This window comes from Hyalella azteca, unplaced genomic scaffold, assembly GCF_000764305.2.
Source record: "Hyalella azteca isolate HAZT.00-mixed unplaced genomic scaffold, Hazt_2.0.2 contig6163, whole genome shotgun sequence".
Taxonomy (NCBI): Eukaryota; Metazoa; Arthropoda; class Malacostraca; order Amphipoda; family Hyalellidae; genus Hyalella; species Hyalella azteca.
In genome coordinates, this window is record NW_025936331.1 from 382 (window position 1) to 16,442 (window position 16,061).

Genomic DNA, 16,061 nt, shown 5'->3' on the forward strand with positions numbered 1-16,061 from the left:
GTCTCGGACGGTTTTCCGTTGGTTTCGGTTTTGTTTGTTAGGGTGTTCGGTGAATTGGCGACTGAAGAGCGTGGCGCATTTTTTGGCGTTATTGATCGAAACGCCACCAAAGGTGATCGCGGCGTTGTCCCTTCGTTTGGTGGGGTTGGACAGCGCTTTGATTGTCGACCAAAGTTTTTTGACGCTTTTGCCGAGATTGCTATCTTCCAAGTGTTCGGTCCATTTCTTGCGACGGTGTTCGTCAAGTAAGCGTCGAATTTCGATGTTCAGTTGTTGAATGCGGTTATCTGCTGGGTTGGCAGAGCGGATCGAGTCGCGTTCGTCGGCAAGTATGGCTGCCGCTGTTGGGAAGTTCGGCCGAACATTTGGGATGCGTCCGGCAGGAATATGGTGAGCCATCGCTTTGCAAATGATTTTTCGGTAGGTTCGTTCACCGTCGAGCACATTGGTGGGTAGTTGGATTTTGGCGAATTCGGTTTCTGTTTCGGTCAAAAATGCTGGCCAGTCGGCCTTGTTGAAATTGATGAACGTACGACGCTCGGATGAGGTGAACTGGGCAGCGCGTTCAATTGCGATGTGAATCGGCAGGTGATCGGAGCCCAGCGTGAGGGCAGTTTACCAGTCCGTACTGGTCAGGAGCGATGGGCTGGCAAGGCTGGCGTCGGGTGAGCTGGTGCTGTTTCCAGTGACTCGTGTTTGTGATTGTCCGTTTAGAATTGTGAAGAAGCTGGCGTCGATTTGCTGTGCGATTGAGATACTACGCCGATCGTTGGCAAGGTTCGATTGCCACGCTTCGTGGTGCGCGTTAAAATCGCCTAGGACGAGCGCGTCCTCTTTCGTCAGCAAGTGCTTTATTGATGGGGCGTAGCCGGGGTCACAACTGGTCGTTGGCGGGATATAGATGTTGTGGATGAGAATTTCGGTTTTGCCGGAAGTGATGGCAACAGCCATCTGTTCCAGATGCGCGTCTGCTGCGTTCGGCTTTGGTGCTTCAACGACGCGATATGTCACGGCTTTATGAATCATGAAGGCGAGGCCTCCGCCGTTGTTGTGCGTTCTGTCGCGTCGCACCGGATCGTTTTAGATTCGATCGAGCGGTGAGTTTTGTTTCTTGGAGAGCACAGAGAAGTATGCCGTTGCTTTCCAAGTAGTTGGTGATTTCAGCCAGTTTGCTCGTCAGGCCGTTGCAATTGAATTGCAATATGTGGAAGGCCACGGGTGTATGATGTTGAGGAGGTTTGTGAGCTACCGGAACGGGCTGTTGACAGCAGGGTGCAGTGAAATTCGCGTTCCAGGCGTTCACGTTTGGTAGTGATGAGCATTTGCGATGATGGCACCATTGTTGGCATTTGTTGCATTTTACGGAAGTGGAGTTGTTGCGGATGATGAGTTTGCAGACGGAGCAGATCCAAACCGGGGGGCCCGGGTTCGGTTCAATGCCGGCCATTAACAAAAGCGATCGGAGCAGCCCGGCTGGCGTAGGTCGCTCCGCGGCCCAAAAAAATGACCCGATGGTCGTTTTTTATATGAACGTAGCTACAATATTCGTCATGTCCCGCCCTCTCCCCTACAGGGCGCGGGGGGTGAGGTTCTCCCTGGGGGCGGCAACTGTGGACCCTGAGAGCGCCTCCTACGATCCCCGCCCCCTCATCCCCTACCTCGCCTCCTTGGGGGTACCCTACTTCTACGAGCGCCAGGGTGAGTGTAGGTAACATGCAGAGAGAGAGAGATCACCCTGTAAATATGCATTGATTTGTATTAATAGATGTGACCCATATCTATTAATGAGCCATTAATATACTAATATCTGAATGTATTTTTGCAGGCATCCTGCAGCAGGCGCTGCAGCTGCAGGACGTGACCAGCATCTGCAGCTTCTGCTCGCGCATGAAGCGTGGGCGTCTGTACGCGGCGGCGCGCGCCCGCGGCTACGGCGTCCTGGCGCTCGGCCAGCACCTCGACGACCTCGCCGAGAGCTTCCTCATGTCGGCCTACCACAACGGCAGGCTGCGCACCATCAAGGCGGCCTACACCGTCAGGTGGGGCCAGCAGGGCGGCCTACACCGTCAGGTGGGGCCAGCAGGGCCAGGAGTTCCATCCCTCGTCTGTAACAACAAGGTCCTAATGATCTGCGACTAAAAAGACTCAAACCTTCTTCATACGCTCTCGGCCCTGAGTCCCAAAACTTTAATTAATAAAGCTTTCAGTTATTTCTTGCCAGGTGACGATAGTGTTGTAATATGTTAACGATGGTGACGATGGTGTTGTAATATTATTCTGATTTTCAGGGAAGGCGACCTTCGCGTCATCCGCCCCCTCGTGTTTGTCCGCGAGAAACACCTGCAGCGGCCTGCACCGTCAGGTGGGGCCAGCAGAGCGGCCTACACCGTCAGGTGGGGCCAGCAGGGCGGCCTACACCGTCAGGTGGGGCCAGCAGGGCCAGGAGTTCTAGCCCTCGTCTGTTTTAACAACTTCCTAAAGAACTGCGACGTACGAAGCTTTTTTTTTCAAACCTTCAGACGCTCTCGTCCATATGTACCAAAGTTTTTAGTTATTTCTTGCAAGGTGACGATGATGACGATGGTGTTGTAACATGGTGACGATGGTGTTGTAATATGATAACGATGGTGACGATGGTGTTGTAACATGGTGACGATGGTGTTGTAATATTATTCTGATTTTCAGGGAAGGCGACCTTCGCGTCATCCGCCCCCTCGTGTTTGTCCGCGAGAAACACCTGCGGGAGTTTGCGGAGACCCGCGGCCTGCCGGTCATCCCTGAGAACTGCCCGGCCTGCTTCGCGGTGCCCAAGGTGAGAACTGCCCTGCCTGCTTCGCGGTGCCCAAGGTGAGAACTGCCCAGCCTGCTTCGCGGTGCCCAAGGTGAGAACTGCCCAGCCCGAATAAAAGTAGCTCAGAGATTGGAGGGACGTCGTGAGGATGAAACCCGGCTAACTGTAAACTTTCTGCGATGTCGTTTGTAGGCTGAGCGTTGAAGTACTTACGTGGCTCTGAGGCAGATTTTGGGGAGGCTTAATAACACATGTCACCATTAGCGCGTGATGTTATGGTGCTCACCACTGTTGCCATGCTGCTGTCACCACTGTCACCATCTGTTGCCAGGAGCGGCAGCGCAGCAAGCAGCAGCTGGCGCAGCAGGAGGTGACCCTCAGAGATGGAGGAGACGGTGGAGCCCTCAGAGATGGAGGAGACGGTGGAGCCCTCAGAGATGGAGGAGACGGTGGAGCCCTTAGAGATGGAGGGGACGGTGGAGCCCTCATAGATGGAGGGGACGGTGGAGCCCTCAGAGATGGAGGGGACGGTGGAGCCCTCAGAGATGGAGGAGACGGTGGAGCCCTCAGAGAGCGCCAGGCTATTCCCTGATGTCTCACGTGTAGCTAATTTTATTTTATAAATTGGTTGTTATAAACGCGCCTAAGTTACCTTGTGCACTTTCTTAGCCCAACTGGGGATGGTCAGGAGGAGAAAAATGCTTAAGATTTTCGGAAAAGTTTATTGCAAACTAGAAAAATTGTCTCTACAAAAGTCTTTCCTTAAAGATAAATATTAAGTTGAGATAATGATTGGTCCCTTGTAAGTGTTGCTTGACGGAGGGAGGGGCAGAGAGAGAGGGAGGGAGGGGGAGGCAGTTTGGCACAGCGATGGCACCCGCCTGTCGTGGCGGCGGCGCCGGTGCGGTCGATTTTATAGTCAAAAAAATAACTTAAAAACGTGGAGAAATAGGCGCCTTAGGCCTACAGTTGAGAGGCGCCTTAGGCCTACAGTTGAGAGGCGCCTTAGGCCTACAGTTGAGAGGCGCCTTAGGCCTGCAGTTGAGAGGCGACTTAGGCCTACAGTTGAGAGGCGCCATAGTAAAGATGACATCAGGGCAATAAGAGAAGAGTTCAGAGCGTCGGTTATAAAGCTAGGGCAGTAAGTACAGCAAAGTTCTAAAACACGTAACTTATATCAAAAGTTCCACTTCAAAAGAAACAAAAAATGAGAGTGACAAACATTGCGTTCCTTAATGGCATTAAGTAATGATCGGTAAGAAGTTCAATGAAGAAGTAACGAGACCAATTCTTCAACAAATTACGAGGATGAGACGAGATGTTTTGGCACAACTATTGCCGAAATTTACGATTACAGCGCAGCAATATTGCGGCCACAGCTCAGCAATATCATGGTCAAGCAATGCCGTGTCTTATTATCTACAGATTAATCAATAATTGTTCATAACAAGAAGAGGTTAGCAGAAAATTAAATACAAAAGACGAACCGAGAACTTCTGCGTTAATAAAAGTAAGTTTAGAGCGCCCCTCGACAGCGCAGTTAAATGCGAAGGAAATTCCTCTTAAATTATCAATTGTTAAACAAAAGGCGAGACAGCACATCACTCACGTATTATTGCGTACCTCACGTACCACTCTAGTATTATTGCGTAACGCACGTACGTACCACTCGCGTATTATTGCGTACCTCACCTATCTTCTAAAGCATCAAGTTACATGCTTCGTGTTGATGGCACATCAAAAAATTAAATATTGCAGAGCCAGACCTTCGCATCCTAAATGCCTGCACTGCCACAGGGAGGCGATATCAACATTTCATCTAATAACCGCAACGAATTAAGTTACTGCTTAGTCCATATCTCCATGTTACTACTTAACTCCACGATACTACTACTTAACTCCATGTTAATACTTAGCTCCATGTTGCTACTTAGCTCCATGTTACTACTTAGCTCCATGTTACTACTTAGCTCCATGTTACTACTTAGCTCCATGTTACTACTTAACTCCATGATACTACTACTTAACTCCATGTTACTACTTAGCTCTACGTGTCCTCCGCGAGGCCATAAGTCATGTATAGCAAGTCTCAATAATCGCGGTCTTAACGTAGAATAAAAGGCGTCAACGAAGGCACAATGACAGGCTCTGTAGCACACGCAATACCAAGGCACGTATAAACTATTGTGTACATACCAATAACGTATTGTTTATGTACGAACAAAGTATTCAACATTCATAACAATACACAAATTTGTTCATTCTAATACTCGGCATGTTTCTTATGATAGATTTGTGATGCACCGCTCACAGGCGACAAGTTTGTGCTCTGGTAGGAAAGAAGGGACAATGGGACAGCTAAAACAGCAGAGCTTTGCGACAGCAAAGACAGACGGAGGCTAAGAGCTTAGATAAAATAAGAGGGACAAAGGGACAGCTAAGACAGCTGCAGGCTAAGAGCTTAGATAAAATAAGAGGGACAAAGGGACAGCTAAGACAGCTGCAGGCCTGTCTCTTATACACATCTAGATGTGTATAAGAGACAGGCTGTAACCACTGTCGCCATTTTTTGTCATGCTGTTGTAGCCACTGTCACCACTGTTGCCATGCTGCTGTAGCCACNTGTACTATGAGATAATACGTGACCAGCACCCACTGACACGTGACCAGCGCCCACTGACATGTGACCAGCGCCCACTGGCACGTGACCAGAGCCCACTGGCATGTGACCAGCGCCCACTGACACGTGACCAGCGCCCACTGACATGTGACCAGCGCCCACTGACACGTGACCAGAGCCCACTGGCATGTGACCAGCGCCCACTGGCACGTGACCAGCGCCCACTGGCATGTGACCAGCGCCCACTGACACGTAACCGAGTCCTGAGAATCAGCGACTGAAGTGCAAGTTTAAACAGCGTGCAATAGTGCAAGACTGTATGTAACGATAACAATATTGTCATCACGATCCATCGTAAACAATCTAAATTCGTCTCATCAACTCAACAATCAACAAACAATCACAGCGAAGTCATCAGAACGTCGACGTAGTCTTGGCAACCGCACAATCACACATTCGAACTTAATTAACATTTTCTGTCGTGTAGAAGTTGTACAGTTAACGTTTAAGTTAACATGAACTCGAATTAGTTGACATTTTCTGTCGTCTAGATGTTGTACAGTTAAAGTTTAAGTCAACATGAACTGTGGTAAACATGTTCGGCATAAAACATGTAAGTAAATATTGCAATCATCGAAGAGACCCAGTAACATTCCCCAGCAGATGATGGATCATGAGGAACGTTCAGCACGAGAGCCGACATGTTCTCCATGGCTGCAGGATGCGAGCTGCAGACCTCCAGTTATCCCAGGGTCTGACCCCTCTGCAGCTCTGCAGACACTGCAGGGCCAGGAGTGGGGCGACTGAAGTGCTGCAGCAGCTGCTTAACACAAGGCCGGGCCTCGCTGCAGATCTGCAGACACTGCAGGGCCAGGGCCCGCGTGCTCTCCGAGAGGCGGGTCGGGACGGCAGGCGGGCCGTTACTCGTCGCGATCTAAAAATAAATAATATACGTTTAAAAATTACTTTTTAAAAACAACACTTCCAAAGAATCCAGTATCTCCAATCTTACAGATGTACAATGAATTTCTCATCTAATTTTCAAAAATTAAAAAAATTAATTATTGTTATTTTTTGTTAATTAATTAATTATTTATCTTGACTTCACTTGATTATTTATATTGATAATCCCAAAACATCCGTCGAACAAACGCCACTCTTTAATTTGAACACAAACACGCGTGACAGCTGACGATATTTCCTCAGCCTCGCTCAATCAATGATCCACTCACTAAGAGGGGCCCGCGTCAGCTCTTATATATGCTGGATTTTTTGACATATTGTCGTGTACTTTGCTCTTATGGTGACCTATTATTTTATACATATTGTTCATAATACCGCGAGTGATGGCGCACCTTGAACATGAGCTTGTACTGGTTGGAGACGTGGTCGGCGTCCCAGGGCGGCTTAGTCGTGGCCATCTCTATGAGGCAGCAGCCGATGCTCCACACGTCGCAGGCGCGCCCATAGTCGTCGCCCCTCAGCACCTCGGGCGCCATGAACGCCAGCGTCCCCAGCAGCTGTCCCTGGAACTCCCCCGTCACAGTCGCCTTGCTTGCCAGGCGCGCCGCCGTCCCGAAGTCCCCAATGCGCAGCCACCGTCCCGTGCTGTCCACCAGCAGGTTCGCACCTTCGGTAAAGGGTAAAGTTAAGGTATTGTGTTAAGTACGCAAGACAAGCTCTGGTAACGGTACAGGATCATGTTGTGGTGTAGACAGTAAGATAAGGCCACGTAAGATGAGGTCACAAAAGACAAGTCCACGCAATAAGAGATCACCTTTTAGGTCGCGGTGCAGAATCATGTTGTCGTGCAGGTAGTCAAGGCCTCGCAAGACCTGTTCGATGTAGCGCAGGATGACAGGTTCACTGAAGGCGCCGTAGCGCTCGAGCATCGAGAACACCGACCCTCCCGCCATCCACTCTGTGAAGACGCAGAAGGAGGATGCGTGTCTCACGGACCCTACAAGACGTACGAGGTTACGATGTCGTAGCTGCGACATGAGCAAGATCTCCTCCTCTACGGCGGCCTCAACGCGCTCCTGCTCCTCACTGCTTGTCCTCAGGAACGACACGAGCTTGACAGCCATGAGGGCACCTGTGGCCACATCCCTGGCCTGATAGCAGCACGAGAACGCCCCACTCCCCAGCAGCGGCCCACGCACCCACTCCGTGCCCTCCGTGTACAGGTCGCACGTCTCTTCCGCGATCTGAAGCAACAAATGCAATCAAGCATACGAATAAAATCTATGGGAAATAAGCTGCAGCTTTATTGTTAATTTCCAGTTGTATCTTGCAACGATAAACCTATATCATTAACTTAGTATTCGGATCATTTGGCAATAAAGTTCAGGCATAAATTTGTTATTTAATCTGAGTATGATAAAAAACGAAATGTTAACCCTAATTTGATGTAATTAAATTTTAGTATTTGGGTGAAAATTGAATGCAGAGTGAGGGACGAGATAGTGCAGGGTGAGGGACGAGATAGTGCAGGGTGAGGGGACACTTACCCTCTCTTGTGATCCGCCGACATCATGCGCGAGGTAAGGGGGCACGAGTGGGAGATTGGGGATGCTGGGGAGGGGAGGCTCTGAGAACCCCTCTTCCTCCCCCTCAGTGAGGGCGTCAACGCATAACTGCAGTTGGGGGGACATGGTGGGGGGAAGCAGCGGAGATGGATCCTTCACGGGGGTCGTGAAGGGGGCAGTGGGTGTAGAAGGGGACGCGATGGCTTCCTTGAAAGTGAAGTTGGGGAGGAGGGGAGGGCCTGTGGGGGTCCGGGGGCTCAGGTCCAGGTTGTTGCCGTGACTCTGGGACAAGCCGCCTCTGCGAAGCAAGGGACTCCGGAGTTGTTCTCCTTGTGCCCTAACAACAGCGTTGTTCTCGTTGTTATTATTACTGCCGTTGTTGCTGCTACTGATATTATTACTGCTGCAGTTGTTATTACTGGTGCAGTTGTTATTACTGCTGCTGCCGTTGGGTCGGTCTCGAGCAGCAGAGGCGTTACTAGTACCAGGTCTCAGCTGAGCGGCGTTCCCTGCAGCGGTCTTGAGGCCACTGGCCGCCTGCTTGTTTGGCTTGTTGTGCTTGCTGGATTTGGACGTGATGAGGGCGTGCTGCACGATGATGGGCTCCTCCTGACGAGGTCGTGAACGGTGATACTGGCGCACGCGAGCCTGTTTATCGCTGAACTGCAGGGCGTCGAGGGGGAGGTGGGTGGGGCGTCGGGGCGAGGTCTTGGTGGACGAGGCGTCGTCTGTGGCGTCCGCCGTGACGGCGTCCCTGGAAATCACGTCCGTAATCCGCGCCGTGACGGCCTCACTGCTGCCGCCTTGAGGAGGTTCTTCGTCAGGAGGAACGTCGGTGGTGCTCTTGTCGTGATCCTCGTGGTCATTTCCAGGGTCGTTCCTGTCACTGTTGTTGTCTCGGTGGCAGCCCTCGCGCCCTGCTGTGTCAGGCGAGTCAGTGCTCTGGCCTCGTCTGCTGTCACTGGCAGGCGGAACTCGCTCAGGCGAAGGCTGCAGGGTGTGGGCGAGCAGACGACTGGGGGAGTGCGACACTGAGCGCACGAGGCGAGGCAGGGCGCTCGTGTAAGGCGTGTCTGCGTTCACAGGGAGCCTGAGTTTGCGAACGATGGACTGATGGTCAGGCCCCAGCATGAGGGGATAGGGAGGCCGCTGTCCTCCCCCCTGCAGGGATCTAAGGCGCCTCTTGAGCCTCATCTGCAGAGAGATGTCAAGCTTGCCGAGCATGTCGCAGACATGGCGGAAGACGCTGGGCTCGGCGGCAGCCATGCGGGCGCCGCAGATATAGACGCGGCGGGCGAGTTTAGCGACGGTGGCGTGGCTGCTGCCCAGCGCCTTGAAGGCGAACTCGACGACGGTCATGAGGCGGTCGTAGTGCTCCAGCTTGTACCCTGACTCAGCTGGCTGCAGGGACACCATCTGGATCTGAAACTGTTCAGGGAACTGATCCAGCAGACGATCCAGCACACAGAGCCTGCCCAGCAGCCACTGCCACGGCGCCTCTTGAGGCGGGCTGTCGTCCAGGATGCAGCTTAATACGTACTGGACACCACCCAGGCCCAGGCTGGACGGCTGGTCCCGACCTTGCGGGTCCTCTAGGTGACGGCTGGACAGCTGGTGACGGCCCAGATGCTGGTACTGGGACCGTCCCAGGGCCAGCTCACCCTCCTGGCCCCGACTCAGCTCGAGCAGGGAGTCGACGCTGATTTGTGACGTCCGCCTGTTGCCGTCAGCACACTTGAGCAGCAGCGTGTGCAGCAGCGGCCTCAGCAGCTGCTGCAGCCTCAGCACCTCAGCAGGCGTCTGCAGCGACAGCGACGACAGCAGCACCCGCACCACGCGCTGCAACATTGAGGCGTGAGGCAACATTGAGGCGTGAGGCACCGTACAGGCAACATCTAGGCGTGAGGCACCATACAGGCAACAATGAGGCGTGAGGCACCGTATAGGCAACATACTGAACATAGGGAGGCGAGAGGCACCAAACTATCCCTTAACTGCCTGGCACTCTAATCATGTAATAAAGAAAGAAGAAAGAGAAGCGCACGCTGCACTACAGAAGCAGGTTGAAGATCAATGGCCTGCTTAGCGTCCTGCAGAAGAAGGATGATAGCCTTCAGTTCTACTGCAACCCCACAACACCAGGCAGGCGAGGCAGACTCACCAGGCAGGCGAGGTACACTCACCAGGCAGGCGAGGTAGACTCACCAGGCAGGCGAGACAGACTCACCAGGCAGGCGAGGTAGACGCGGTAGACAGGATCGTTGACCACCTGCGCCAGGACGTTGGCGCAGCAATGCACAACCTTCTTCTTGGTGTCCTCCCCCGTCACCAGCTGGTCCCAGTGCAGCACCTTCACCACCTGCACAATGTTTGTTGAAATGACCATAACCTTACCACCTGCAGCACCTTCATTACCTACGCCACCACTGACATGCCACCAGAGGGTGTGGGTGCAAATGCTTCCTGACATCTCCCATTGCGGTGTCTCCGTAATCCGACAATTAGGAGCTCAGCCAGTCTCGTCCCCAGGCCACTAACCCAGTCCCCGTCCATACGTCATTGAGCCAGCCCCAGGAAACTAAGCCAATTCCTCCGCCCCACCCCCCAAGCCAGTCCCAGGCCCCCCAAGCCAGTCCCCGTCCCTCACCTCGTGCGCCAGTCTCCGCAAGCCAGTCTCCCTGACCGCCCAGTCCCTGGAGAAGAGACAGGCCACAAGGTCGCGCCCGAAGACGGCCACCCATAACGCGGCCGTGTCCTCGTGCTCGGGGGGGATGGGCTCGCTGCGAGGCAAGGGGACCTCATCCTCCCCCACTGCCCCCACCATCACGGCCCCCACCTCCCCCCTTAGAGTGGGGGGGTAGTAGGAGGGAGGTAGCAGGCGCCCCACGTGTTGGGGAGATGAGAGGTTACGCCTGGGAGTAGTGTCGAGGGGAGAAGATGATCTGGTGTGGGGATATGCGTGCGCGGAGGCACTGTCGGGGACGCGGTAGAAGCTTGGGGAGCGTCGTGAGGGCGGGGCGGCGGCCGTGCTTCCCCTGGGACGCCCCGACAGACGGGGATTTGACCCCGACAAGCCGCCGTGGTGGGCAAACAGGAGGGAGGGGTAGGAGAGGTCGACGGGGGAGTAGGGGGAGTTGGGGTTACTTTGGGAGCGCATGGAGGAGGAGCGCCGGTGGGAGGACGCAGCGTGGGCTGCGCCACCTGAGTATCCCCCTGGAAAATAGAGGAATTGTTAGGGGATTTGTGATGAATAATGTAGTGAGCTTACCGATAAGTGCAGCAAAATATGTGGGCGAAGGATGTCATCACACTAATGAAGCCACACTCAGAACAGCACTAATTAAGTGGGTCTGCAGAACACACCTGAACAGCCGGAGGTGTGGACGGTGGGCGACATGACGGAGGGCGGATGGGCGGCAGACCGGTGGTGGGCGGCAGACATGGACGGCAGGAGAGATGGACGGATGACGGGGACAGACTTGGACGGGCCTGGTGAGCTGGTGGGCGACCCTGGTGGGTTGGTGGGGCGGGGCAGCTTCTCTGATGCGGCAAGTCTCTGGTGCAGGTTGCAGCTCTCTGACCTCACAACCCTGGGCACCTGTTGCAGGTGCGTGCCCTCAGCTGCTCGTGACACCTGCTGCAGGTGCTGGTGCTGCTGCAGGATGGAGCCCTGCAGGTGGCGTGAGGACAGCGAAGGGCGCTGTTGTAGCTGTCGGTGCGAGAGCTGCTGAGACACGTCGTTCATCCTCGCGTTGTTTACGTCGTGGCCTGAGTTGCTTGCCTGGCTATTGCTTGCCTGGCTATTGCTTGCCTGACTGTTGCTTGCCTGGCTATTGCTTGCCTGACTGTTGCTTGCCTGCTTAGGTCCAGTGGTGACGTTGTTCCTGTAGGAGAAACTACTGACGTCATCACGCGTCCGACGACCGACGCCGTGGCCTCCTCCCGCGTGAGGCAGCCTCTCCCCTGCTCCCTCTTGCCGCATTCCCCTCACCCCCACCAGCCCCAACTGACCTAACGCGGCGTTTAGTTCACGCGTTGGGGAGCTGATGGCCGTCGTGTCAACCCTGTCCTGGGCCGCAGCCTCAGCACGTCTCACGGAGGGCGCCCGCACCAGCCCCCCACTAGGGGATGAGGTGGAGGCATGATTAGGACCCAGCATGACGGCGAGATCTCCTCCTGCAGCCTCAGCTCTCGCGGGGTCAGCCCTCGGGACCTCAGATCTCAGAGGGTTCCCACTAAGAGCATCACTCCTACGAGGGTCGGTCCATAGGGACTCGCCCCTACTGCCTTCTACTCTGGGGGCGTCACTGTTGTCCCTCCTAAGGACATCCCCCTCAGGTCTGGGGGGCCATGGGGCCCTACAGAGAGGACACAGCAGCGGCAGGTGCTGGCAGTGGCGGTCGGCGGCCCAGACGGCCATGCAGTGATGGTGCAGCAGGTTGCGGCACCCGCCCTCACACGCCACCAGGCTCTCACCCTCCACCATCGCCGTCAGGCATATGGGACACTGCGCCTCCTCGTCCTCGTCTCTGGGAGAGGAGGGGGGGGGTTAGTTGGAGGTGTATGGGGGAAGGAAGGGTTAATGGAGACGTCTGAGGGAGGGGAGGGTTAGTGGGAGGCGTCTGGGGGAGGGGAGGGTTAATGGAGCCGTCTGGGAGAGAGGAGGGTTAGTGGGAGGCGTCTAGGGGAACAACAAATAACCGTCTTCTTCCGTCACGACTCACCCGTTGGGTCCTCCAGCTGCACGTGTGGGGTTGGCACTCCCCCCCTTGGAGGTGGGGGAGTTGCGGGTGGGGGAGGACGTGGTTGAGGTGTTAAGGCGGGAGTGGGAGGCGGGGGTGTCACCTCTGGAGGGGGAGCGGTGGCCCTCCCCTCTCCCCCTTACTGCTTTCTTGCGGCGCTCCTCCCACGCCCCCAGCAGCTGCTCCGCCTGGGGGAGGGGGGCATTTAGTGGCATGGGGGAGCGAGGGGCAGTGGGTGATATGTTATCAGCAACCCAGACAAACGTTATCAGCATCCCAGACAAGCGTTATCAGCAGACAAGGGTGAGCTCTTACCTCATAATCCTTGAGGGTGGAGGCCAGGAGAAGGGGGCTCTGCTGCGGCACCTGCAGCACACGTACGAGCACAAAGAGCACGTGCACGCAGTGGGGGCCGTGGCCGCAGGAACAGCTCTGTGGGGGCAAGAGTGACATGAGGATACATCAAGTACAGAAGTGGCTCGCACCCACACCAGTCGCTCCTGCGAGGCTTGTCAAGATTCGTACCTACACCAGTCGCTCCTGCGAGGCTTGTCAAGATTCGTACCACCCACACCAGTCGCTCCTGCGAGGCTTGTCAAGATTCGTACCCACACCAGTCGCTCCTGCGAGGCTTGTCAAGATTCGTACCCACACCAGTCGCTTTTTTAATGTCGAGGCTCGTGCCCTCGGCAGCCGTGACTAACTTTTGACGGCTCGGCATGGTATGGTCGCACCCACGTCACTCCCTCCATTGCATCTTGCGGAGACTCGTATTCCCGGGTTTAAAATTCTGTCTTTTAGAACTGTCGGCTATCAACGAAGGATAACAGTATTTACGCTAACTAAGGAATATAGAATAAAAAGTCCAAAGCTGAATACGCGAGAAAGCTACCCCTAGAACACGAGCTCAGACGACGGAATGCCGGAGAATCTTGCTCGACGCGTACATGTGAGACGCAACAGTCGTCGACATGTGAGCAGTCCGAACAGAGTTACCTAGTGCTGTCTAAACACCAGCTCCTCTGGACACTCGAATCGAAAAACTAAGCCTGATATGAGGCTCGATTTAGGAGACGCACTAATGCTGGCCGCTGGGTACGCTAACCTCGTATAAACAAACTATTTACATTGAATATCAACAGATTGAACCAAACAAATGAGCTAGAATTTACGATTATTACCACATGACAGCTCGATCGTGTTAGCATCCCGTCGAGATCATAGCTACTAGCCTCTGGTATTGTACGCAGACGTCTGAGCCAGCAGTGTTCGGCAAAGCCAAAGTCTCAAAAGCCAAAGCACTGTTGAAACTTTGAGCCAAAGGCTAAAAACTTTAGCACTCTCTGAGCCAACTTTAAACTTTAGCAAGTCTGAGCCAAAGTCTCAAAACTTTAGCACTGTTAATTAACAAAAAGTCCATTCAGAGTAAAATTTAGCAGACAACTTTCATTCTACTCCCGTTTTGAGATGTAAAAGAAAGATGGCATTTCAATGTTGGTTAAAATTTATACTCTCTGAAGTAAAAAATCTCACTTAACTTTTCTGACAGAACTTTCGCCTCTATTTTTCAATTCCCGACAGGCTCCAAACGCACAGACAAACTTTCAGAAATACATAATAGATTAGGCGAGCTTTTCTTTGATCTAACTGTACATGGACCCGATGATGTCATTACATGGGACCTGAAGATGTCACTACTGACTACATGGACCCGGTGATGTCACTACATGGACCCGGTGATGTCACTACATGGACCCGATGATGTCACTACATGGACCCAATGATGTCACTACATGGGACCTGATGATGTCACTACATGGACCTGATGATGTCACTACATGGACCCGATGATGTCACTACATGGACCCGGTGATGTCACTACAAGGACCCGGTGATGTCACTACATGGGACCCGATGATGTCACTACATGGGACCCGATGATGTCACTACATGGGACCTGATGATGTCACTACATGGACCCGATGATGTCACTACATGGACCCGGTGATGTCACTACATGGACCCGGTGATGTCACTACATGGGACCCGATGATGTCACTACATGGGACCTGATGATGTCACTACATGGGACCTGATGATGTCACTACATGGACCCAATGATGTCACTACATGGGACCCGATGATGTCACTAAATGGACCCGAAGATGTCACTACATGGACCCAATGATGTCACTACATGGACCCGATGATGTCACTACATGGACCCGACGATGTCACTACATTGACCCGATGATGTCACTACATGGACCCAATGATGTCACCTGGGGCCCGATGATGTCCCTCACCTGGGGCCCGATGATGACGCGGTACTTGTGGGCGGGGGAGTCGCCCCCGACGCTGAAGGAGTTGGGGCCCGGCTGGTGGAGGAGGTAGAGGCGGGCCCTCAGGGCCCTCCTCACCCGTCCTCTGATCACCTCCTCGCTCACCCCTCCTCCTCCACACCCACTGGAGCTTCGGGATCCTGGGGAGTTGCCTCTTGCACCCCCGCTGATGGGGGAGTTGCCTCTCACACTCCCACTGATGGGGGAACTCCCTCTCACACTCCCACTGATGGGGGAGCTGCCTCGAGTACTGCTGCTCTGGGGGGACGCACCCCTCTGTCCCGCCATGGGTGACGTTCCCCTGGCCGCTGGTGAGGGATCAGCGATCTTGGGGACGCTGGGGGACGCCCGTCGTCCTGCGGGAGGCACGCTGGGGGACGCGCGTCGCCCCGTGGGAGGCACGCTGGGGGATGTACGTCGTCCCGTGGGGGCGAGAGGAGGTCCAGCAGCGCGTGGAGGGGAGCAGTGGGGGGCTGCAGTCCCCCAGGCCCGGTTGCCCCCCACAGAAGATGGGGGAGACATCTTCATGAGAGGAATGCCTGACCCCCCGCTGCTGGGGGAGGCACCCGTCCCCCTAATTGGGGAAGGCCTGGGGATGCCGCTTATGACGCCGTCGCTTGGGGAGTGCGAGAGCCCCATGGTGGGGGAGGGAGGGGAGTATCTGTGGTGGGTGAGGCGGGGGGACGCTGGAGGGGAAGCCAGGCGGGGGCGCGACGTGACTGTTGTGGACTGGCGTGACTATTGTGGACTGGCGTGACTATTGTAGACTGGCATGACTGTTGTGGACTGGCGTGACTATTGTGGACTGGCATGACTATTGTAGACTGGCGGGACTGTTGTGGACTGGCGTGACTGTTGTGGACTGGCGGGACTGTCATCTTCAGCTATCAGGGGGAGCATCAGCTATCAGGGTGAGCATCAGCTATCAGGGGGAGCATCAGCTATCAGGGGGAGCATCAGCTATCAGGGGGAGCATCAGCTATCAGGGGGAGCATCAGCTATCAGGGGGAGCATCAGCTATCAGGGGGAGTATCAGCT

At 54.4% G+C, this 16,061-nt stretch overlaps 2 protein-coding genes across 2 annotated transcripts; one reads left to right on the top strand and one right to left on the bottom strand.

Moving 5' to 3' along the window:
• The first annotated feature begins 933 nt into the window (after nt 1-933).
• LOC108673053 (tRNA-cytidine(32) 2-sulfurtransferase) lies at nt 934-3,383 on the top strand. The gene is made up of 4 exons (XM_018160832.2): nt 934-1,698; nt 1,826-2,039; nt 2,686-2,812; nt 3,123-3,383. Exons 1-4 carry the CDS (start codon nt 1,383-1,385, stop codon nt 3,381-3,383), a joined length of 918 nt encoding a protein of 305 aa, XP_018016321.1. The 5' UTR covers nt 934-1,382.
• Nucleotides 3,384-5,952: 2,569 nt separating this feature from the next.
• LOC108673055 (mitogen-activated protein kinase kinase kinase 1) lies at nt 5,953-15,709 on the bottom strand. Its single transcript, XM_018160835.2, has 10 exons — nt 14,988-15,709; nt 12,997-13,113; nt 12,664-12,869; nt 11,303-12,468; nt 10,587-11,152; nt 10,167-10,298; nt 7,922-9,778; nt 7,189-7,618; nt 6,767-7,041; nt 5,953-6,345 (listed from the first exon to the last, which is right to left on the bottom strand). Exons 1-10 carry the CDS (start codon nt 15,660-15,662, stop codon nt 6,154-6,156), a joined length of 5,616 nt encoding a protein of 1,871 aa, XP_018016324.2. The 5' UTR covers nt 15,663-15,709; the 3' UTR covers nt 5,953-6,153.
• Nucleotides 15,710-16,061: the final 352 nt, after the last annotated feature.

Coding starts and splice junctions, on each gene's coding strand:
- LOC108673053 (XM_018160832.2), top strand. CDS start 1,383: ATGATGAGTTTGCAGACGGAGCAGATCCAAACCGGGGGGCCCGGGTTC. Junction 1,699..1,825: donor CTACTTCTACGAGCGCCAGG/GTGAGTGTAGGT, acceptor GTATTTTTGCAG/GCATCCTGCAGCAGGCGCTG. Junction 2,040..2,685: donor AAGGCGGCCTACACCGTCAG/GTGGGGCCAGCA, acceptor TCTGATTTTCAG/GGAAGGCGACCTTCGCGTCA.
- LOC108673055 (XM_018160835.2), bottom strand. CDS start 15,662: ATGGGGCTCTCGCACTCCCCAAGCGACGGCGTCATAAGCGGCATCCCC. Junction 9,779..10,166: donor GCGTCTACCTCGCCTGCCTG/GTGAGTCTGTCT, acceptor TCAATGTTGCAG/CGCGTGGTGCGGGTGCTGCT. Junction 7,619..7,921: donor TCGGCGGATCACAAGAGAGG/GTAAGTGTCCCC, acceptor TTGTTGCTTCAG/ATCGCGGAAGAGACGTGCGA.